The 24546-nt window shown below is 45.4% G+C and overlaps 1 protein-coding gene across 1 annotated transcript in view; it reads left to right on the plus strand.

Moving 5' to 3' along the window:
* Positions 1-24546, plus strand: part of LOC138246162 (histo-blood group ABO system transferase 1-like) — a 309739-nt gene that overhangs the window by 169944 nt on the left and 115249 nt on the right. The window contains exons 3-4 of the mRNA XM_069200470.1: positions 3302-3391; positions 4801-4857. Of these exons, the coding sequence (XP_069056571.1) occupies positions 3302-3391; positions 4801-4857 (147 nt within the window). The remainder of the gene's footprint in view (positions 1-3301; positions 3392-4800; positions 4858-24546) is intronic.

Consider the following 24546-nt stretch of genomic DNA (forward strand, 5'->3'; position numbering starts at 1 on the left):
AGGGTGTAGCCACCCTCCAGGACAGTAGCCATTGGCTACTGCCCCCGAGATCTAAACACACCCCTAAATTGAGTATTTAGGGGCACCCCAGATCCCAGGAAATCAGATTCCTGCAACCTGAACCATGAAGAAGGACTGCTTACCTGAAAGCCCTGCAGAGACGATGGAGACGACAACTGCTTTGGCCCCAGCCCTACCCGCCTATCTCCTGACTCGAAAACCTGCAACAGTGACGCATCCAAAAGGGACCAGTGACCTCTGAAGCCTCAGAGGACTGCCCTGAACCCAAGGAGGAAGAAACTCCTGTGAGCAGCGGCTCTGCTCAACAAACAGCAACAATATTGCAACTTCTTGCAACTTTTAAAGGACTTCACTCTTCCTGCTGGAAGCGTGAGACTTCTCCCTCTGCACCCAACGCCCCCGGCTCAAGATCCAGAGAACCAACACCACAGGGAGGACTCCCCGGCAACTGCGGCCCTGTGAGTAGCCCGAGACGACCTCCCTGGACCCTCACAGCGACACATGCAGAGAGATTCCAGAGGCTCCCCCTGACCGCGACTGCCTGTAACAAGGGACCCGACACCTGGACCAAGCACTGCACCCGCAGCCCCCAGGGCCAGAAGGAGCCGAACCTCAGTGCAGGAGTGACCCCCAGGTGACCCTCTGCCTAGCCCAGTCAGTGGCTGGCCCAGGAAGCCCCCCTGTGCCCTGCCTGCACTGCTAAAGTGACCCCCGGGTCCCTCCATTGATTTCTATTATGAACCCGACACCTGCTTTGCACACTGCACCCGGCCACCCCTGTGCTGCTGAGGGTGTGTTTTGTGTGTCTATTTGTGCCCCCCCCCGAGTGCCGGAGCACCCCTGTTCTTCATAGGTGCCTATGTGTTTTGGGCACCTCTTTGACCTCTGCACCTGGCCGGCCCTGAGCTGCTGGTGGTAACTTCGGGGTTGCCTTGAACCCCCAACGGTGGGATGCCTATGCCAAGGAACTTAGACTTGTAAGTGTCTTACTTACCTGATAAACTAACCATTACTTACCTCCCCCAGGAACTGTTGATTTTTGCACTGTGTCCACTTTTAAAATAGCTTATTGCCATTTATACTAAAACTGTGTATGATATTGCTCTAATTCAAAGTTCCTAACTTCCTAACTTACCTGTGTGGAGTACCTTGCATTGTATGTATTTACTTCAAATCTTGAACTTATGGTTCTAAAAATAAATTAAGAAAATATATTTTTCTATATAAAAACTATTGGCCTGGAGTTAAGTCTTTGAGTGTGTGTTTCTCATTTATTGCCTGTGTATGTACAACAAATGCTTAACACTGCCCTCTGATAAGCCTACTGCTCGACCGCACTACCACAAAATAGAGCTTTGGAATTACCAAATTTTGCCACTATCTTACCTTTAAGGAGAACCCTTGCACACTGTCTCTTACTTTGAAATAGTATATACAGAGCCAACTTCCTACACCGACCTATCCCAGTGTGGACCTAAGTGACGTCACACTCACATGCACAGTAGCTGACAAAGTCTTGCGGCTTGTCTTCCAAAACTTGATTCACATAAAAACTAATGCAAAATATTTCGAGCACTAAAGAAAAATCAACTACATGTAACTTCTCTAACTGCTGTAACTTATACTTTACTCCAATGTTCGTGGGTTTTAAATGTATCTACATTTTAATTTCCGGCCTTATGTAGTGATCTGGTCTTATACTGTAATATTCTTGGCCTATTTAAATGTATTAACATCTTTGGATAATGTCTTTTTGCACCTTATGTAATCATCCATTTCAATTTTGCAGCGCATTAACACCTTTAGGTAATGTCCTCGCTATATAAAAACGCATTAATAAATAGTTTAATAAATAAATAAGAGAGTTTGTCAGCCCTGCAAGGGCCGCAGCGCATAGATTATGAAATGCAGAGTTGCTCAGGCCGCACTGGCATCGGCCACTTGCTTTCCTCCCAGGTACACGCTATATGAGGATCACCAGACATGCACCCCAACAAGCCAGGCCTGAGAGTGACCTGACAATGGGCTCAAGTAGTGAACGTAACCACCTGGCTTCTGGTGCTGTGACTCCCAATGCCTTCCGCGTGATATTTGTTGTTCACATTGCATGATAACGTGACAAAAAACGCCTGGCACCAGTAGGCAGTATTGCCTGGCCTCTGGCGCCTTACTTGTCATGGCCGTCGCCTGACTTTCATTATGGGCTAGCCCCAACCATCAATATCCAACTGAGGTTCCTGGGAAAGACATCTCATTTCCACTCCCAGTTCGCCACAGGGATAAACTAAATGGTGGATAACTGGATTGTGTTCTAAATCCAGAAAGTGAAACAGGACTCCACAGCATACAACTATTTCAGGATTGTTGGGAGATCTGGATGAAGAGGATTCTGGTAAATTTAAAAAGGTTAAGACCCCTGAAACAACTCCATCCCAAAATGCCAGCATCCAGAACTCCCTTGCAAAATATACCAGGAGTTGGGATTCTGGGGGAATTCCACATACGCCAACTCCCCTACATTCCACTCCCCTAAAGACACAATGAGCAAAATATGTGAACTTAACATAACATAACATAACATAGTTCTTGTCATTATAGAGTGCTTAATTTATGTTTGAGTCAAAGGTACTTGTGCACTATTGTACAAGTTATCTGGCCCTTCCTTCTAATCCCCTTAAAGGGCCAAACCACTTTATTAGATTTTCGAATGGAAGTAATATACAAAATAGTAATGAGTAAGAGAAGAATAAGTGAAACCGTCTACTATAACCTGCTGTATGCTCTGCGATCTCTTTACCCTTACTCTTGACGTATCCTGGTAATGTTTGTTTAACTATGCACTTTTGCTCAAGAATTTCTGGGAGCGCATACATTAACATTAAGGGCCTGACTAATACCCCGTCGGCCGAAATCTAAATCCCTTAGCATACAGTAGTGTTTAGATTTCGGGGGATGTGATATCCGTCACTGTTGTGACGAGTAATCTGCCCGCCAATGTCTGAATCAGGCCTCCAGTCATGTTCTCTTTGGCTGTGGTTTCTACAATTACCGAAGACTAATATCACAGGCTGTTTTTTTCTACCCTGAGTTAGCAGTTCGTTCATGACATATGTAGAGATTGTCCTAGTGCCTCACAGGCAACTGTGGTTTGGCGAATTGTTTAGCAATACTGTTGCTTTAAATAAACTTTTTAGTTAACCAATAATGTGCTTGCATGTTTTGTTTTTACTGAATTTCGTACTGCGCAATTAACTTCACTTTGTTTATATTTTTTCTACAGGTACACAGAAAACACTACAAGATACTTTTTAGCTATACTTCTCTTTTCTCTTATTGTTATTGTTACATTTGCGGACTCCTATTTTTGCAGGTAAGCACCATTGTGTCAATTATGTGTACGCATCAGGTATATTAAGTTGGTTTGTCAATGATAAGTGATTCTGAATTCTGCCTCATCACAGTGGGCATCAGCTGACAAAGATGGCAACCGGGGCCATTACTGCGCCTGTCACAGCACTTGCTTGACTCACACCAATGCAAGTCCGCACACCAAAATGGCTGACTTTTGCAGAAGTTGACTGCATATGTTAATGACCAACGGAGACAAAGGCTTGTACCTGAGTCCAGACATTGCGCCTCAACAGCTTCCTGTTTGCTGTGATAGACTGGGTCATGGGCAGGGAGTTTAAATTAAAGAAAATAAAGGGGGATCCTAAAGCCATCCCTACTTTATTTTCCTGCTGCTATCTTCATGGGCTCTTAAACTTATAGATAACAAAAGGATTGTCATGGGTACGAAAGCAGCAGCTACACCTTAATTGACATCTAGGCTTGCACCACCAAAGTAAGAAGGCAAGTCGGCTTGCACATACTTTCAGAAAGACTACTGTGTGCACAAAGGGCCTGAGAAAGGTTGGGGAGGAAGGAAAATCCTCTAAATTCTCGAGGAAATGCTACATCGAGGAACATTTACAAGCAGAATTCCTTCCACCATAGAAGATGGGAGATTTCCAATTACTAGCAACCACTAATGCCATAATATGATGTGTTCTGGAGTCTGTCCGAGCCTGGTGGTGTGGGGACGGTTTAGAATTTAATTTGCTAGTGTCTAGTAAATATCAGCTTAACCAGCACCAACTTTCAGTCAAATAGAGAAATGAAGAAATGTTGCCTAAATAAAGTTAACCCTCCAGGGCTGGAAATCAATATCTGCAAAAAAGACGTGTGGGTTAGGCTCCCACGAATGTTGGAACTGGCTTGTGTAAATGCAATACATCAGAGGAATCACAGTGGTGCTCGGTGAATGTTATTGCATTCTTTGCTCTTGGGAGATTTGGTGTAATATGTATCATCAATTGTGTAGCTAAGAATACTTAAACACAGGCATGTGGAATGTGATTTCTCTCACTTTGCTGACCAATATTTGTCATTGATGCTCTGTGATTTGCTTCACCTATGCTGTTGTTCAGTTTAGTTTCATATAAGGCAGTGTGTATTCATATATTCGTGTTTCCCAATCGGTGAGTCTTAATTTCTTGTTCTTTGGGGGGATGTTATCATAAAGGTGCAGCTGGCTGTTTCTTACAGCCAGCTTCACAAGTTACTGCTTTTTCCAGCAATTCCTGCAGTTGGAAGTTTCGTAAGTGAGGAGGGTGTGTCAACAAGTGAGTGGTTAAGAATTCTTTATCTAAACTGTTAAGAAATGTTGTGGACTGGAGATAAGCTTAACCAGATAGTTTTTGGTGGTATTCATTTTGCTGTGTTTTTTGCACTACCTAGGTCTTGGCTGCAAAGTGGAAGACGGGGCGGGACTGGAAACATCTCAATTGAATGCAGGTAACAAATAATGTTTAAAATGTGTAACAATTGAAGCAGCGATAGATTATTATAATTCACTGGGCCTACTGCCCCGGCTGAAGTTCATGAATATGGTGATCACTTTCAATTGAAATAGATCACTCCTAAACAGTACTGTGAGAAGGTACCAGCAGGGGTCATAGAGCAGTGTGAGGAATGCAGCAGGATGCATACTGCAATGTAAGACAAAGACGCTACCCGAGACATGAAAAAAGGCAATGCTGCGTTGAGTTAGACCTTATTGGTATTGGGCAGATCAGATGTTGGATCACAACCACCAATAAACTGTGCAAGAGCTACGCAGAAAATGGGGAGAGAGAGGCAGCTGCGCCCAAGCAGCCTCATGAATGCCAGCTAATGAACATGAAGCAAGACATTGCACCATACGGATTCCATTACCTCAAGCCAAGATAATTGGGCCTGAGACAGGAAAAACACAGTTGGCCAAGGTGGTAAAAGAAAATAGGGTACCAGCCAGAGGAGAGATCCCGTCTGTGATGAGTCCCTGCATAGCTGCCCATGGAAAGTTGGAGGGGAGGACAGAAAAGGCGCTGATAAGATCTTGCAAAGGCGGCGGCAGTTGAGTGCTTCCTCCAGCAAGCTGTAGATGGTGGTGCTTGGCCAACTTGCCCAAGAAGTGGCAGTTCAGGTGCAGGGATTACCAGAGGTCATGTGCACTACTTGCGAGCACAGCTGCCTTGCAGAAGGCACTGCTCTCCCAGCTGGCAGAGTGTGGATCCCAGTGTAGCTCTGCTAGTATCTCTCCATTACCCCTCCAGCACTTGCTCATGTTGGAGCAAGCCCACAGACTCACTCATCCAGAAGGAGTAAATGGTGGCATTGCAGGGAGGTACTGAATGATTTGTGGATCCTGTGCGTGGACAGTGGTTCACCTGACCTGGTGAGAGGCACAGCACAGAGAGCGCTGGTGGCAGTAAGAGGCGCAATTCACTCTGGGACATCAGGCAGCATGTGGTGAATGAGTGAAGTAGAAGCTCGTCTGGGCTGCTCATCTAGACTACCAAACACCATCACAAGGAAAACTCTTTTATCTAAGACAGCCTTTATCATAGTGTACACATGGCTGCCATCCTGTATGAGGGAATTCCCCTCTCATTCCAATCGTTAGACGAGAAAGAAGACGATTAGTAGTGCTGTCAATGGTGTTTTTAGGGGCGAGCACAAAGCGCTCCGTCTCCTGCTGTAATCTCTCTTTGTGCTTCTAACCACGCCCATGTCACGTCAGTCACTTTCATTGGTTCGTGGGCTTGCCTTTTAAAATCTGCTTGCTTTCCTTAGTGGAAGACATGCATATGTCATGCATTTTCTGGAATTTAGCCTCATGGGCTCCAACCAACTACTGAAAACAAACAAGGCTCCATGTTTTCCGTTTGGTTTCTGGACTACTTTTTCTCTTTATTTCACAGTACGATCCCGCTGGGCAGTAGTCGAGCGCTTTGCATGACATCGATCCAGTTACATAGGTAATTGCACTATTGCCGGTTACATGGATAATTGCACTTTTGCTGATATGTTTCACTGTGAGCGAACCCTTTGTGTGTTTGCTGATGCCGGCCGTCGGCTTGCTTATGTGAAACTTTTACTTTTCAGTTTATGTGGCAAGAAATGTCCGGTTAGTTATGTGAAACTGCTTTACTTTTCATTTACAATTTATGTGGCAAGAAAAGTCCGGTTAGGAGTTTACAATGCTAATAGTTCTAACTCGAGCAAACGCGAGTTGTTAACGAATTAGAGGGGCTGGAATGGTGCTAGCAAAGTCTGACTTGGAGAAGGAATCTGTAATTAGAAAACAAATTAGCTCGGAGCTGATACTTTTAAAGATAGCAGTTGGATTTTGCCAATAATGTATGTGCATCAAATGTAGTAACAGCTGTTTCAAGATATACCAATTACCATCGTGAAAATGAGTTACTGAAAATATTTTTTCCATATTGCATGTTGAAAAGCCTTTGTGGATGGTTTTCACACCCAGGCTATCATCCCTCCCTTACATAGGAGATGATTTGCGCAATTTTAAAACGTCCTAGCTTCTAGTTGTTGGCAGTGATACCAGGCTGTCAAGCTGCGCGCTGTTATTCTCTGTTTTCTAAAATAAAAGGGTTCTGTTTTTCATGAGTTAAGCTCTTTTTCACCCTGTGCCGGGGAGGGCAAAGTTTATAGCCCTCCGATGAAAGGGACTATGGGGGTCATTCTGACCCTGGCGGTCAGGGACCGCCAGGGCCAACGACCGCGGAAGCACCGCCAACAGGCTGGCGGTGCTTCCGGGGGCATTCTGACCGCGGCGGTAAAGCCGCAGTCAGAAAAGGGAAGCCGACGGTTTCCCGCCAGCTTCCCGCTGCCCCAGGGAATCCTCCACGGCGGCGCTGCAAGCAGTGCCGCCATGGGGATTCCGACCCCCTTCCCGCCAGCCTGGTTCTGGCGGTTTTCACCGTCAGAACCTGGCTGGCGGGAACGGGTGTCGTGGGGCCCCTGCAGTGCCCATGCCACTGGCATGGGCAGTGCAGGGGCCCCCTAACAGGGCCCCACATAGATTTTCAGTGTCTGCATGGCAGACACTGAAAATCGCGACGGGTGCAACTGCACCCGTCGCACCCCTTCCACTCCGCCGGCTCCATTCGGAGCCGGCATCCTCGTGGAAGGGGGTTTCCCGCTGGGCGGGCGGCCTTCTGGCGGTCGCCCGCCAGCCCAGCGGGAAACTCAGAATGACCGCCGCGGTCTTTTGACTGCAGTACGGTCTTCTGGCGGTTCCCGCAGGATGCCGCCGGCGGGGGTCAGAATGACCCCCTATAGGTCCTCGCATGATTACAGCGCCCCCAGTTCAGCACTCATATGCGATCAGACGGCTCTGCTCCCTTATGTGTTCACAGTCACAAATCGCCATCTGCGGAGAAAGTCAGATTTCGGAGAGGAGTTTTGGCGGAAGTAGACTAATTGGGTGGGAAAAAATTTACTCTGTGTGAACTACAGACCTGCGCATTTACCGTCACAGGCTGTGTGTTGCTCACTATGGTAAAGTAATCTAACATATTTCTAAAGTCATTATGTACTCCTCGTGGACTATCTTAATAAACTGCAAACGTGCCCCGTCCACATTTGTTTGTTCTGTGAGAGTTGCAAGTCATAGTTTTTGTTGTTTATCGCCTCACCTACTCCCAGTTCAGCTAATGTGCCTACATTTACTTCAGGGCTCTAATTTACTACTGGGTGGGACAAAAGATCACTGGGAACATTTTCTCCATACCTATGTGCAGGGCCGGCTTTAGGGCAGTGCGAGTAGTGCGGCCGCACTGGGCGCTGACCTTGAGAGGGCGCTCTGTGTTTAGCAATAACTTACGATTTAAAAGCACCTGCTCCTGAATTCCTTGTGTGTCCAGCGTTTAGGCAGCAATAAAACTGTCAAGATAACTCTTATGATTAAAGTTCCTGATAGAGAGCGAGAGAGAATGGAGTTTTGTCTAGTTGCAGTTCTGACAAATCATAAAGTTGTGCATAGGGGTGCATAGGGTTAATATGCCGGTTGGAAAGAGCAGATCAGTATTTTATGAGGATAGCTGAATGGATTAGTAAAGCCAGCCTTTACCTGCATTTTAAAACAAATGAAATGTATGTTAGAGAGTGGCTAAGGAGAGATGATGGGCACTTTTGCCGGATGGTAGTGAGGGAATTCGAGGAGGAGGTTATACCAGATGACAGAGATGGGAGACTGTTGTTCCAGCTGTGCTAGGTTCTTCACAAAAAATTTACTTCATCTGACTTTGGCATATTTCTCACTAGTGTGGGTAACTAGTGCAGTTTCTGCTTCATAGCGGATCTTCAAATTAATACACAACAGCCTTCTGTAAAGTGTACTGGTAAAGCAAATCTTTGGAATGTTTCTTGGACTGGAATTCATGTTGTTCTAACTGAATGACCCCGGGTCTCTTGTAGCATCCATTTTTAGGGTCAAGCGTGCAAGCTCTCCGTCCCTGCTGTAATCTCTCTGAGGGTTTTTAACCACGCCCATCACTTTCGTTGGTTTGTGGGCCTGTCTTTTAAAATTCTCTTGATTTCATTAGTGAAAGGCATGCATACGTCAAGCCTTTTCGGTGTTTAGCCCTACTGGAGAGCATCGGCCAACTAATGAAAACATAGGAGGCTCCATGTTTTCCATATGGTTTCTGCACTACTTTTTTTCTTTATTTCGTAGGCAATGCGATCTCTCTGGGCAGTAATCAAGGGTTTTCATGACTACCATTTTAATTCTGTTGTTTATTCTAGCGCTCCTTCACGAATTCAATGTTTTACACAGCACGATCGCACTCGCTTTGTTTTTTTTTTGTTACTATGCAAAGGCTAATCCGGACCAGTCTTTTAGTTCGGATTAGTCACCTTCATGCTCATGGTGTGGCGCTTTGAATCGCCTCCCTTATGTGCAGTTGTATTACTTTTCATTTTCAGTTTGTGGCAAGAAAAGTCAGGTTAGGAGTTTACAACACTAATAGCTCTAACTTGAGCAAACGCGAGACCCACTGCATTGCAAATGCTTCTTTTATGCTGTAGTCACCTACAGTCCAGCCAGCCACACTGGACCACCACTTCAACTCCCCACCAGCCTCTCATTGCAGCATGCATGCAGCATCACACAGCTGTCACAGGCAGCTAGAAGACTCCATGAAGCTGCTTGTGATGGACTTCCCAGCCATATCCGTCCAGGGTAACGTTTCATTTGGATCTTGGTTTTCCAGTGCAAAACTCCTGTGGACCGACTGAAATATGAAAGATTCTTCACTAAAGCAGTGGCTGAAGGAAGCTGACCGAAAGTACCCTTTGACTGAAATGGTGTGCCCCAGTGCCCGTATTTGTATGTTTTGGTGTTTATCATATAAGCTGTGGCTGACAACTAATACTGTCCCGTAGCCACACCAAAAAACCTTGCCAAGTACTACTCGATTTCCATGGATTCAGAGAGGAAACTACAATGTTGTATCAAAAGCAAATAGAGGAAGAGACTCTCTCCTGTGCTAACTTCCTTTTGAAAGAGAGTAGACTATCATAAAATCTAAAGACCTACGATTAAGACTAGCTAAATACAGGAATCAGCTAAAAAGAAATGATATAGAAATGTTTATACTATGAATATAAGAGAAAGGTTGTGACAAACAGCCACACGGTTATTTCCGACCGTCCAAACTGTAAACTTTGCACTTGTATAGCGCACTACTCACCCGTTAGGGTCTCAAGGCACTGTACTCATACTGCTATGGAACCCCTCCTGGCTTTTCCCTGTGAGGTGCCCACTCCTGGGCACCCACAGGGTGAAGCCAGGCATCCAAGCACTGTTGGGGCCATTGTGGAGATTAAGCAAGCTATTGCCCAGAGTTGCACTCATTAATTAGATTAGGCACGGAGGCAAGAATTATCTGGTCCAAGGGAATTGAGCCCAAGACCTGCCAAGTGGGACTTGAACCCTGGTCTTGAGCCAGATCTCTGCTTGAGGGTCTGCCGCTCTAACCATTGTGCCACACTTCTCCACTCCAGGAGTGCAACAATCAAAACCACTTTGGCAAACATTTATAGGCATGCCAACTTTTAATGATGTGTTAAATATATATCTTCTGGCAGAGCAACTCCTATTATTCCTTCAGTTAAACACAGCACAGAAGTATGGCTGAGCTCCAAAGTAAGGCCCCCATCACATGCCCTAATGAAAGAGAAGGTAAAGGAGGGTGAGCAAAAAGGAAAAGAACTATTCATAAGGAGCAAAACCGTACCAAGCAACTGCCAATCAGGGCACCTGGTAGCCTTTGGGTGCCAACTGCACACCCACTCATTACTGTCAGTGTGTCATGTGGTGATTGGTGGATACGCAGCTTGGAATGGGGCAAGAGGTGAGTTTTTAACGGTTTCCTGAACTTTGAGAAAAAAAAGTAGAGCGAAGGGAATTGCATTTCAGGCCTTAGCTGTGGCTTATCAAGGGAAGCCCTGCTCAGTAGCCCCTTTAGCTCACTTTTGCAGGTTCCTTCTATTTCCCTTTGTGGCAGGTTTTCCCACTTTCTCTTCCTCTGTTTTTCCACTTTGTATGTTTTCCCTCTCACTCTTGGTTTATGTGCATTGGAGGAAAATAAGTGTCGGTCCCAAAAAAGAGTGCTGGTGCCCCCTACCCTCGGCAACGACCAGCTGACATGAGCCCTTGCCTCTTCTGAATTTGTGACCTACTTGAGTCCTAGAAACAGTGAGCTGCAGGGCCCATGTCTAGGCAGAGCTGTCACACCGAGGGGGTCTCGATGAGAAAAACATAACAGTGATCGGTAGAATATTTAAAATAGTATCAGGCACCAGTAGTAGTAGAAGCAAAACGCTTTATTCGTTTTTTCTAAAAACCATAAAAGCACATAAATACAAATGTAACATTATGTACAGATATGGCTACAATATAGAGAAGCCATAATACATCAAGAACTTCCCATAGTTAAATAACCTTATTAAAAATACATATCTTCATGTTACACTTTACAGTTTATGTAAACTTAAAACATATACAATCAATAACTAATAAACGAAAACAGCGATAGTTAAAAAGAGCTCAGATACACATGGGGGTTTAACAACCCATTGCATTTGTTACAGTGCCAACTTCTCTAAGTACATCCATGTCAACGGAGGGCTGAAATATGACTTCCATGCACTGATATATACTTGCATCAAGCTCGCTGTGCATTTAGCAAATATCTAGATACAGCAAAAATGAGCCAAACAGTAGTGTCACTCCTGAGGTTTCGTATGGTAGACCTCAACTATCTTAGCTATAATGCTGGACAAATTGGCAGTAACCAGGATCTTCTATTCCCAGCATGGCAAGGGCAAAAAAATAAAAAATGCTCTTTTGTTTCTCGACAGTCATGACAAAATGGACATGAAGAGTAAATATTTTAGAAATTTCACCTACAGTGAAAGCTGTTGAGCGGCAGGATGCCATATCTAAATTGCAAATACAGAGACTTATCTTGAGGAGGTTCAATCACACTCTGAAAATCCTAATACAAATTGTCTTTAAAATCCAGGAACCGACTCATCAAGTCTCCCATGCTACCCTGGTTCAACCATGTGTCCCGTATGTAAGTCCAGTATTTGTTCTTAAGTAATGCCACAGACGTTTTATTAATAATATGGGGGTTGGTCCACAGTTCACACATACCAAGAGTTCTTAACCATGTTTTAACATGTCTCAACCAGGGAAGGCTATCTTTGCGATTAAGCACCAATATTTCAGACAATTACTTTCTCAGAGGGAGTGGGGATCTATTATGCCAGACTCGCATCCAGTATGCTAATAGTCTGAATGCTGCTCCATGAGCTATGTTTTGCAGGCCCAAATGCAGGCGCATCGAGATTATAGGTGCATTTCGGGGTAAACCCAGGACTGGTCTCATAAAAACATTCTCAGTTTTTGCCAAGTCTCCTAGGTTATGTGCTACCCATAACTCTGCACCATGAAGTGCAGCACTAACCCCTTTTGCATCATATATGTCAATAACAGGTGCTACTGGCCTGAACATGCATATTTTCAAATTCCTTAATAAAGCAAAGCTGATATGCTGAAGAGTAAGGTGGTTTTTGATAACATGTGGGGTTCAGGTTAGTGTAATCCTTTGACTTGCTCTAATAAGTTTTGCCTAGCTTTACCTTACCACTAAATGATTTATGTGGATTGAATGCCATAAACCTTATTAACATTGATCTCAGGCACCATTAATTATTCTAGGGTACATTAAAGCCCATTGTTTTTATTAACTCATTGTGCCACCACTTGCATGTAGTGACCATATGCAAATCAGCCTTGCGCTGCTCCAGTAGGACATATCTAGTCCAAAATGATGAGCCTGTCTCATCTGGATGGACAGGAAGCACATGGACTACAGTGCAGCTCAGAGTAATTACTAGTGTATGAGACTAATTCAAACATGTAGATTGCTATGATGGGCCCTACTCTATAGAATGACTCTGAAGACAGTCTGAAAGATGGAAATGGATTCAGACCCTATGGCCTTAAAGAAATGTACAATCCCAGTAGTGCTCAAAACGTTGAGTACTCTGGAAACCAGCTGTCCAAAGTGCTTGGGGAAGTTAGTATTTAACAAGGATTGTATCTCAGCTGATGATCTTGCTATCTGGATAGTGTACGTCTCTCTGACCAATGTCAACAACACTTGTTTTTGGAACAGTAATGCCTTTAGTCTGCCCAGTTTGTCATGATTTACATTAGTAGTATCAATGTAAGGCCACATTTCTGTTACTCTGATCTCTTGTGTGGGGGGGGGAATAGAACATGTCCACAACAAGATACATTTTGTGAGATGGAAATTGCGTAGGCAATTCCTGGTCTCATTCCGCAGCAGCTCTGATCGGACAGGACCACATAACTTCCGGTTGAATGTATATGAAATGCGGGATGAATCAAAGGGATGGGAGTACCCTGTAGCATGCCAAGTTCGCGATCCTGCATTGCAAAAGCCATGAAGTGACACCTGTTTGCAAATCATTGAATAACTAACAGTAGTCTCACATTCGCTTCCTTTCACAAAGACCTCTGTTTCGCCGGTTTTACATTTGAACTCTAAAGGCAACTCCCACTCTTCTTTAATAAAGCTGCCTCCTAGCCGCTTGAATCTGCCTGCAGAAAAATATTTCAAACATTTTGTGAAACGAAAGGTGGAAATTGGCAGATTTATAATGCCATGTATAAGACACTTTCTGCTACTGTGAAAGGCAGCTTTTCTAATTTTTCTATGTTGAGCATGGTATAACTTTCTTCCTTTTTAGCCATTATCCGTTGCTCCCTGGAGGAATGAAAAGCAGAAAACATGTTTCCAAGGGATGCGGCCATTTTTCAGAATCTGCATGATGGAGCACAGCTGACTTTCCCCATGTTGTAATAGGGACATGTCATTCTGTGTAATATCGATTGCAGAATATTCTATGTTTTTAAGGGTGTATATTTTGTTGGACAGAGTATTCATGCCATTATCAACAACAGCTGAGCTAAAGCCTTTTCTATATTTTCCTTATCTATCTGCTTAAACGTGCAGCTGCTTCAATTTGAGAAAGCTTCCATATTTCATTGTATATGGCATAAAGGAATCATTTAGAGCATGGCTTTCTTGGACCTATCAAGAAATCTTGCAAGTCTACTTCCTCTAATAGGAGATGTTCGTTAACTGCTGCTAAGATGTCGGTCTGTAACCCCACACTGTACGTGGTAATTATATCTGAGTGTTGATCCGAGACAGAGCGAGAGTCTGGCCGGCTAATCTTGAAATCCCCAGAGGAATTAACAAAATGTGTCTGACACCCATTTATGTCTATTGGCCACAATAACCACCCACGAGGACTTGAATGTGTGGAATTATAGGTACCCTCCTGAACACAAGCATTCAGTTCTTCCTCTGTGACATTTAGGAATGTTTGCCAGATGGTGAATTTTGCTGGTGTGGGTATACTAGGCACATTCATTTGCTTTATTTTTGCTAATCCTAGGTGGGATGTTTGTTCAATCATGTCATTTAAAAATGTCATCTGGACAGGAATAAAGCATGCTAGAAACAAAGCTTCCCTACCCTGAATTTGCCAATCTTGTGTTCCCAATACACTTTTCACATCAATAGTGCTCTTCCAGTGTTCATAACCTTCTACAGCAAGTGAGGAAACAAAGGAATCTGACTAGATTAATTTGGTGTAGGTTAGCAAAATCTTTAGCATTTTAGAAGGTGGTAATTTGAAATAATATGACTCTGCATTTGTAGTGTCATGTCCAGAAAAGTATGCATATTTGTCTAGGTATGTTTTGGGGTGCCCCACAGGTGGAGAAGATGTTCCCACTGTGTGTAATGAAATACTGATCTTTATCTAGTTGCTCGGTGCAGATAGTAATGACCCCAATGATTTTAGCAGAACATTTCTCCTTAATTAGCTCTGTTCATATATACATCATCATTTTCAAATATAGTGTAATCCAGCAGCTCAACAAGCATAGAAGCAACTGTTTGAACATCCCAGTCATCAGAAACAACATCAGGTGTAATTACATCAGTCACTGACATTTTGAAGACATATGAAATTTGTATAACATCAGTAGGCCCATGTGAGAAAGTAGCCTCTTTCTATCATGGTTACCCCCATTTTTGGCCTGATTGTCAGGGTGTTTGACTGTGTCACTGGGATCCTGCTAGCCAGGACCCCAGTGCTTATGGATTTTGGCCTGTTTGTCGGTATGTTTAAATGGTCTGGCAGTATGCTTGACATTGTCACTGGGATCCTGGTAACCAGGACCACAGTGTTTATGCTCTCTCTGTTCTCAAATTTGTCACTACATACTGGTAACCCAGTATTTCATCCCAAATTGCCATACTGGTGCCCCCTTATAAGTCCCTAGTATATGGTTCCTATGTACCCAGGGCATTGGGGTTCCAGGGGATCTCTATGGGCTGTAACATTACTTTTGCCACCCATAGGAGCCCATGCAAAGGCTTCTACAGGACTGCCATTGCAGCCTGTGTGAAATGGTGCAAGACAATTTCACAGCCATTTACACCGCACCAGGTCACTTATACGTCACCTGTATATCAGACCTTCCAACCCTGAAGGCTGGATGCAAAGTACCTGTGTGTGAAGGCACCCCTGCACTAGCAGAGGTGCCCCCACATCATTCAGGACCATCTTCCCGGACTTTGTGGGTGTGGGGATGTTATTTTACGTGGGCACTAGACATAGGTCAATACCTATGTCCAGCTTCACAATGGTAACTCAAAAATGTGGCCATGTAAGGTGTCTAACATCTGGGAATTGTACCCCAATACTGATTCTAGTATTGACATTACAATTCCCTGCACTCTGGGGGCTCTACAGTGGCCCCCAGTACTGCTATACCAGCCTTCTGAGGTTTTCCAGGCAGCCCCAGTATCTGCCTCCTCACAGACAGGTTTCTACCCTCCTGTTGCTTGAGCAGCTCAGGCCCAGGAATGCAGGACAAAGGATTTCCTTTGCGAAAGGAGTATTACATCATCTCCCTTTCGAAACAGGTGTTACAGGCATGGGAAGGGTAGCCTCCCAGAGCGTCTGGAAATGCTTTGAAGGGCACAGATGGCGCCCTCCTTGCACAATCCAGTCTGTACCGGTTCAGGGACCCCAGTCCCTGCTCTGGCACGAAACTGTACAAAGAAAAGGGGAGTGACCACTCCTGTCCATCACCACCCCAGTGGTGGTGCCCAGAGCTCCTTCAGAGAGACCTTCGTTTTGCCATCTTGGATTCCAAGGTGGTGGAGCACTCTGGGAGCATCTGAGTGGCCAGTGCCAGCAGGTGACGTCAGAGCCCTCCCCTGATAGGCGCTTACCTATGTATCTGATCAATCCCCCTTTCAGGGATATTTAGGGTCTCTCCTCTGGGTGTTTCCTCAGATTCAGATTGCAAGACTCCAGCAGGAATCCTCTGCATCCTTTACTTCATCTTCTACTGATGGAACCACAGCTGACCCCTCCAGGAACTCTACAAACTTCAACAAGGAAGCAAAGATTACTTCTGCAACATTGTATCTTCAGCTCCTGCCAACTACTGCAACTGTTTCCAGGTTGTGCATCCTCTGAGGACTGCCTGTCTTCAGCCTGCACCAGAAGAACCAAAGGAATCTTCCGTAGAGTGACAGCGTCACTTCCCTGCTTCAGCAGGCACCTCTCTGCAGCGGCGAACTGTGGCATGTGTCCCCTCTCCAGATGACGAGCATGGATCCAGCAACACAGGTGGTGGACTAAAGTGACCCGGACAGTCCCAAAGTCCAGCTGTCCAACTTTGGTGGAGGTAAGAGCTTGGCTCCCCACGCAAGACAGTACCCCTATGCACCACGTGACTTCCAGTTTACAAGGCTTGTGTGCGACCTTCCAAGAAGATCTTTGTGTACAGCACAGCTTTGGCCCCCAGCATTCCATCCTGTGAGGCACAGCTTCCTGAGTCATGGAATCCCTTTGTGTCATGCTGCATGGGCGTCCATTTGCACCTTATCCTTGTGCTATGGGACTCCTGTGCGTACTGCCTGGTCCTCTGAGGGCTCTCTGAGTTGCTGAGAGCCCAATCTGTCGCCCCCTCCTGGGTAGAGGCCACCAGCTCCCTCCTGGTCCCGGGCAGCGCCATTTTACGCTAACCGCAAGTTTTGCATGTGCCAAGGCTTGTTGAGGAATCCAGTGATGCAAACCAGACTGCAATCATCCATCCGGCTTGGGACACCTTCTGCACCAACCAGGAACCCGCTTCTGTCTTCTTGGGTGCATAACTGACTTTGTCTTCTCACCAGTGGTTCTTCTTTTGCACCTTCATCCGGGTTAGCAGGGGCTCCTGTTCTCCCTGTACTCTTTAGTGCTTCTTGGACTTGGTCCCCTTCTTGCACAGGTCTTCAGGTCCGGTAATCCATCGTTGGTGTCTTGCAGTCTCTTCTGGTTCTTGCATAATCTTCTATCACAACTTCTTGTGTGTTTCAGGAAACTTACTGTGATTTACTCCTGTTTTCCTAGGCTCTATGGTGGGTTCTATTACTTACCTTTGGTGTTTTCTTACACTCCTAGCGCCCCGCTACAAACTACACTTCACTAGGTGGAAGACCGACTTTCGCATTCCACTATTTTAGTACATAGTTTGTGTTCTACCGAGGCCCATTGCAACCTATTGTGATTTTCACTATTTGCACTGTTTTCTAATTGTTTTTACAGCTATTTCTGCATTCTAGTGTATATACTGTGTATATTACTTACATCCTAAGGGAGTATAGTCTTTAAGGTATTTTTGGCATGGTGTCACTAAAAATAAAGTACCTTTATTTTTTGAACACTGAGCATTTTCTTTCATGTGTGTGAGTACTGTGTGACTACAGTGGCATTACAAGAGCTTTACATGTCTCCTGGATCAGCCTTGGCTGCTCAGCTACAGCTACCCCTAGACTGCCTGGCTGCTAGACACTGACTACATTTCACTAATAAGGGATAACTGGACCTGGTATAAGGTGTAAGTACCTTTGGTACCTGCTACAAACCACACCAGCCTCCTACATCCCATGTATATCAAAGGGAACTTTATCCCAAACAATCCCATCTGGAATTGGCACTGCTGAAATGTTCACAAGGGGCAAGTCTCTTCGGACCTTATGTGAGGAAAAATAGCGTGTTAAATATTCATCCACTGGTTCGACCGAGGAGTATTCAGGAAGACAATGACCATTCATCAGGTGAAAGAAAACAGTCACAAAACCAATCCATAACAGAAAGGCAAGCAATGTGAGAAACATCTACAGATAATACCATGGATATATCCAATAGTTATTTTTAAGCCATATGCAGAGCTTACATGTCTTTGAATCTGTTTCAGTTGCAGATGTAGATGAAGTTGTAGAGAAGTCATCTTGATTGATGAAGTAACCAGAAGCAGTCTCTGCAAATACAGGAGCTGGTATGTTACTGGTGGATGGATCTATTTCGCGTGGAGGTTCATAGTAGATGGTGTCGTCAGTTTGCATTGTATTGCTGTAAAAAACAGCCACATCTTTGACATTCTCTGCCCTCCCCATGCTTGAGGAGGCATTTGTAGCATTGCTGTACATGCTGGTATATTCAGAAGAGTTGTTGTTTCTTTTTTTTAGAGGTATATCCTTTTGAGTAGTGAAAGGGGACAGGGGACTGCCCAAGGGACCTCTGGCTCTACTGTCAAGGATTGACCACATAGTGCAATTTTATGTGGTGGATGGAGACAAATCTGTTCCCATTGGAACCTGGCAGCGGTGGTAGGATGACAGTTCTGGTGCCTTGTATTCCCAGTACTGGAACCGGTGCTCTGTAGGATGGGCCGAATTCCTTCTTCACAGCAATCTTCTCATGAACCAGATCCCCAACTGTAGGAATCCAGCCTGTAAAAGTTGTTGGCAAATCCCTTATTCCTCAGGTGGCAACACTGGCGGATGAATTATCATCACAAAATTGCTGAAGCTCCTGTAAGACAGTGAGATGCTCATTTATGTCAAAAGGTGTGTCTGCTACCACCATACCAGGGCCACCTAGATCTGGGACATACATAGGTATCCCAAAGAGGACCTAGTAAGGGGTGCATTCCCCCAAGGACTGTCTTGGCAGATTATTCAGTGCTCTCTGGACTTCATATAGGTGACGAAGCCAACTGCGGTCTGAACCTAATACTCTAGCTGTTAAGGACTGCTTTAGGTCATGATTCCTCCTCTCCATTACAGAATTTCCCTTGGGATGATATGGGAAAGAGTAATGGAGTTCGACATTCATCGTCCTCATGGTGTCCCTGAAAGCCCTAGTGGCAAAAACAGGGCCCTGGTCTGAGTGGAATGCTGCAACCGCATATGTACCGATAAAGACCAGCAAGTCTTTTATAACAGTTTGAGAATCAGCCACCACTGTGGCCATGCCCACAGGAATCTAGAACAAAAATCAACAGACAGCAACTAAGATGTATTTGTATGCACCATCAGGTTGTACAGGACCACAGTGGTGCAGGTGCAAACATTGTAGTGGCCTATTGAACACTAAGAGGGATGTCTGCAGTGGGCGTTTAATGTTTGAGCCCTTAATTTGCTGGCAAATGTCACAGCAAAGGACATATTGCTTGGTCTGTTTGTGTAGACCAGGCCACCAGAAGCATTTCTCTAAGAGTGATATTGTTGCCGCCACACAAGCATGAGCAGATGCGACACCCTCATGTGCTGCTTTGATGAGATTTAGGGGGTTATTCTAACTTTGGAGGAGTGTTAATCCGTCCCAAAAGTGACGGTAAAGTGACGGATATACCACCAGCCGTATTACGAGTTCCATAGGATATAATGGACTCGTAATACGGCTGGTGGTAAATCCGTCACTTTTCCGTCACTTTTGGGACGGATTAACACCTCCTCCAAAGTTAGAATAACCCCCTTAATCTCTGATCTTGGTTGGGGATCACTCGATCTCCAACCCCAGGAATTGTCGCAAAGGAAAAATTCTGTGTACTGATATGTTAGAAATACTTTGTAGGAAATGCCTTAGGGAGAGGCTTGCCTTCAGTCGAAGCTTTCACAGCAGCCTGAATTTTGTTGCCCATCTCGTTTGAGAAGGAGTCACTGCAGCAACAGAAGCCGTACTTGCTGCGAACTTGGCTGCTTCATCAGTCAAGGTGTTTCCAATAACATGCACTTCTACACATTGGTGACCCAATGTATGGACTACATGAGCCTTTGGTAGCTTATCCTTAAGATCAGCAACCCTCCCCCATAGAGTTCTGTGTTTTATGGTGTTCCCCTTTGAGACTCAGTACCCCTTCAACTGCCAATGATTCAGATAATCATTGTAGGACTGTACACAATAGTACGAATCACACACAATCAATATGCCAGGATAAGAGCTTTAAGCTTAGCCAACTGTGCTGTGCAGTCTGTAGGGTCTGTATGTAGGTATTCTGAGGGTGGAATACATCATCCTTCATCACTCCGCTCAAGGCTGTGCAAGTGGCTGAGTATTGATGTTTTGTACCTACAGCTGGTTGTACTGAACCATCAGTGTAAATGACAGTTTGGTATTTGTCAAGTGGCAATATGTTAAGAGGTACGGGGTACTCCTGTTCATAATGGAGAAATTCTTGTGTTTGAAGTTTTGGGTGAAGATGTAATCAACATCAGTGGCAGTCAGGGAGGTTGCCCATTGAATCCAACATGGATGTAATGCTTTAGCATTGGGAATGCTTGCTTTGGTGACAGCCTCTAAAGCTGGGACCGGGTTAACAAAAATAATGTGTTTTCCTTGGGCAAGTAGCCTCTCCTTGATGACAGCCTATACAGTAGTCAGAATTTTTTCTGTGGGTGCAAAACGTTGCTCTGCATTGGAATATAAATTTGATTTATATGCTATGGGCACTGTGTCGCCCTCATTAAAGGTGACATACGTGAACCCAATGGCACCAGCAATTATTCTGATGATCAAATTTGTTTTGTTGTCATGTGTGAATAAGTGTTTTGCTTCTAGCATGTCTTGGTGCAATCCTCCAAGGATGCGCATTTGTTCAATTGTGCAGTGTCTGCTTGAGAAATATGGGTGAATTAAATCATAGAGTGTTTTGATGCGTTGTGCATAATCAGGAATGTATGTTCTACCGAAGTTAAAGAAGCCAAGTAAAGACTGCTGTTTCTTGATAGTGTTCGATGGTTGGAGTTGAGCAGATTGTTCTAAAAAGTGCAGGCCAGGCTCTTGCCCTCATTTGATACCTTGTATCCCAGGAACAATACATTGAGAAAGGCTATTTTAGTTTTCCTAAAATTTAATTTGTATCCAAGGACTGTGAATCCTAAAATAACCCTGGCAAGATGAATGTTGAGATTATCATCTGTGAGACAGATGTCATCCACAGAGGAAAATGCCTCAGGATCAATATCATGGAATATTGATTATACACGGGCAGAAAACAACCCATGTTCTTATAGTCCTGGGGCAAACAGCAAAACCATTTTTGTGAGCCAAATGAGAATGCACTCAGGTCCTGACTGTGCTAAGTTTCGGCAGAAAAATCAGTTGGAAATATCCAAAGTTGTTTTGTATTTTTTGCACACTAGGTTGTTAATTAGTGCAGTGCTGTGTCCATTTTGTATTGCATATGTGCGCGTGTAGCTTTTTAAGTATCTGTAGTCTAAAACTATTCTATATGAATGGTCTGGTTTTGCAACAGGGAATAATTGGTTATTCATTGCAGAGACACAGGGCTCTATTACTCCCTGGTACTTGAGCTGAGTGAGGGTCTCTCTCACTGGAGCTTTAGCCTCCTGTTTAAGAGGAAATTGGGGCTGAGGCTGGGGTGTAGACCTGATAGGGATTGCATGCTAGGGAGAATCTCTATCCCACCCTACGTGGTTGCGGTATAGCATGGGTGCCTGCCCCAAAGCCCAGTCGACAGCACAGGCTTGTTTTACCACTTCCGGAATAAGATCAGAGACCGAAGGCAAATTTCATCTTCCTTATGTGAAGCTTACGGACATGATCAGGTGGCCAGTCTCTTTCTGCCAGCACAATATCACAATTAAGTTCACCCCCCAAAAATTACACTAATGGTGCACTCTATTTCTCCCTCAATTTAGATGTTTAAATCACAAGCCCTGTCGGGTGGGAGAAGGCGCCCATCTGCAGTCTCGACTGCAAGAAAGTCGTTAGTTGCTGTTGCATCCAGATGATCTTTCAGACTCCTGTGACATATCATGACTTCTGCCGCGCTGTCCAGCGGGGTCACTGTCCACGTCTTGTTCATCAGCAATGTTTTCAAGTTTGCTGGCATGTTTAATTGAAATTGCTGCCATATTGTTCTTTTTGAATTCTGACTTTTGTTGTGGGTATTTGTATTCTTTCTTGTCTGAAGACCGCTGTAAGTCTTTCTTCTGTTTCATGTAATCAGGACGTTGTTCTGACTGGCCAACTCTCTCACTACATAAATCAGTAAGGGGTAACCTTTTAACCAGTGGGCCAGGACAGGACCGAATTCTGCTCCACAGCACTTCTTGAAAGCCTGAACAATATTGGACTAACCCAGCTCCTCACAGAATCAACACACATCACAGGACACACACTGGACCCAATCTTCACCATGAGTAACAGCGTAAAGTACAACTGCACCTCACTGCTCACATGTGTAGAAAAGAACCCTCTTTCTGGTATGGTTACCTGCACTTTTTGCCTGTTGTCAGTATGTTTGACTGTGTTCACTGGGATCCTGCTAACCAGGACCACAGTGACTATGCTGTCTCCCTTTAAACTTGGTTGCTTGGACCACACACACCTCACAATTGGCATAGTGGTGCACCATATAACTCACTAGTACATGGTACCAAGGTACCCAGGGAATTAGGGTACCAGGGGCACCCCATAGGCTGCAGCATGTATTATGCCACCCATGGGGAGCCCATGAAAAGTGTATCTGCAGGTCTGCCATTGCACCCTTTTCACTACAGGTCACTGTAAGTCACCCCTCTGGTAGGCCCTCCTAGCCCAGAGGGCAGGGTGCAGGTACATGGTGTGAGGGCGCCCCTGCATGAGCAGAGGTACCCCCCCAAACTCCAGCTCCATTTTCATGGACTTCGTGAGTGCAGGGCTACCATTTTACGCATATACTGGACATTGGCCAATACCTATGTCCAGCTACATAACGGTAACTTCAAACCTAGGCATGTTTAGTGTCAAACATGTTGGATTCATACCCCAATACTGTTGCTAGTAGTGGAAGTATGTTTCCATGCACTCTGGGGGCTCCTTAGAGGACCCCCAGCGTTGCTCCTACCAGCTTTCTGGGGTTTTCCGTGCAGCCCAAGCTGCTCCCATCCCTCAGACAGGTTTCTGCACTCCTGACAGGAAGGCAGCACAAAGGATTTCCTTTGGCAGAGGGGGGTAACACCCTCTCCCTTTGGAAATAGGTGTTACATGGCTTGGGAGGGGTAGCCTCTCCAAGCCACTGACGTGCTTTGAAGGGCACAATTGTTGCCCTCCTTGCATAAACCAGTCTGCACCAGTTTAGGGACCTCCAGTCCCTGCTCTGGTGTGAAACTAGACAATGGAAAGGGGAGTGACCACTCCCCTGTCCATCACCACCCCAGGGGTGTTGCCCAGAACTCCTCCAGAGGGTCCCTTGATTCTGCTCTCTTGAATCCAAGCAGGCAGGTGACGTCAGAGCTCCCTCTCAGTAGGTGACCTGGCTAGGGGACCAATCCCACTTCCAGGGCTATATAGGGTCTCCCTCTTGGGTGGGTCTTCAGATTTGACAAGCAAGACTCTGGCAGGATTCTTTTGCATCGTTTACATTGACTTCTGGCCACTGGAACTGCAACTATAACCTGCAGGAACCGACAATCTGCATCCATGACGAAGACTCTGCTTGGAACATTGTTTCCATGACTCCTTCCAGCTTCTGCAACATTTCCTTGGCTCTGCATCCTCTGAGGGCGGCAAGCCTTCAGTCTGCACGAGAAGGGATCTCTCCCTGACCCCAACTACAACAGCAACTGGCTGCGTTGATCTCCTTTCATCCTGAGCTGCATGGATCCTGCATCACGGGTGGTAGTCTGGAGAATTACCCTTGGTCCTCTCTACCAGCTATCCAACTTTGGTGAAGGTGAGCCCTTGCATTCCCATGCAGGACAGTACCCCCATGCACTGCGTATCTTGCAGCTATCAAGCCTTGTTGGCATCTCCTCCAAGGGATCTTCAGGCTCCATGTAGCCCCAGCACTCTTCCCTGCGATGCACAGCCCTCTGCATGCTTCTCCTGCGGCATGGGACCCTTCTTCAGTTGTGCTACATGGGCTCCTGTGCGACTCTTGGGTCCTAGTGGGTCTTATGTGGAGGCTGCCTTTTCTTCTGTGTATTCTTTACATTGCTGAGGGCCCCCCAGGACTCCCCCTCTGTGGGTTGGGGCCTTCTGGACCTTGCTGGTCCCTGACAGCTCCACTTTTTGTCTACTGTGACTCTTGCCAAGGCTTGTTGGTGGCTTTTCCACACCACAGACAGACTGCAATCTTTCATCCGGCTTGGGACGTCAACTGCATCCTCCAGGCACTCCCCACTGACTCCAGGACTTCATTGCTGACCGTTTTCACCCTACCGTTGACCAACT

This window comes from Pleurodeles waltl, chromosome 7 (genome assembly GCF_031143425.1).
Source record: "Pleurodeles waltl isolate 20211129_DDA chromosome 7, aPleWal1.hap1.20221129, whole genome shotgun sequence".
NCBI classification, from domain to species: domain Eukaryota; kingdom Metazoa; phylum Chordata; class Amphibia; order Caudata; family Salamandridae; genus Pleurodeles; species Pleurodeles waltl.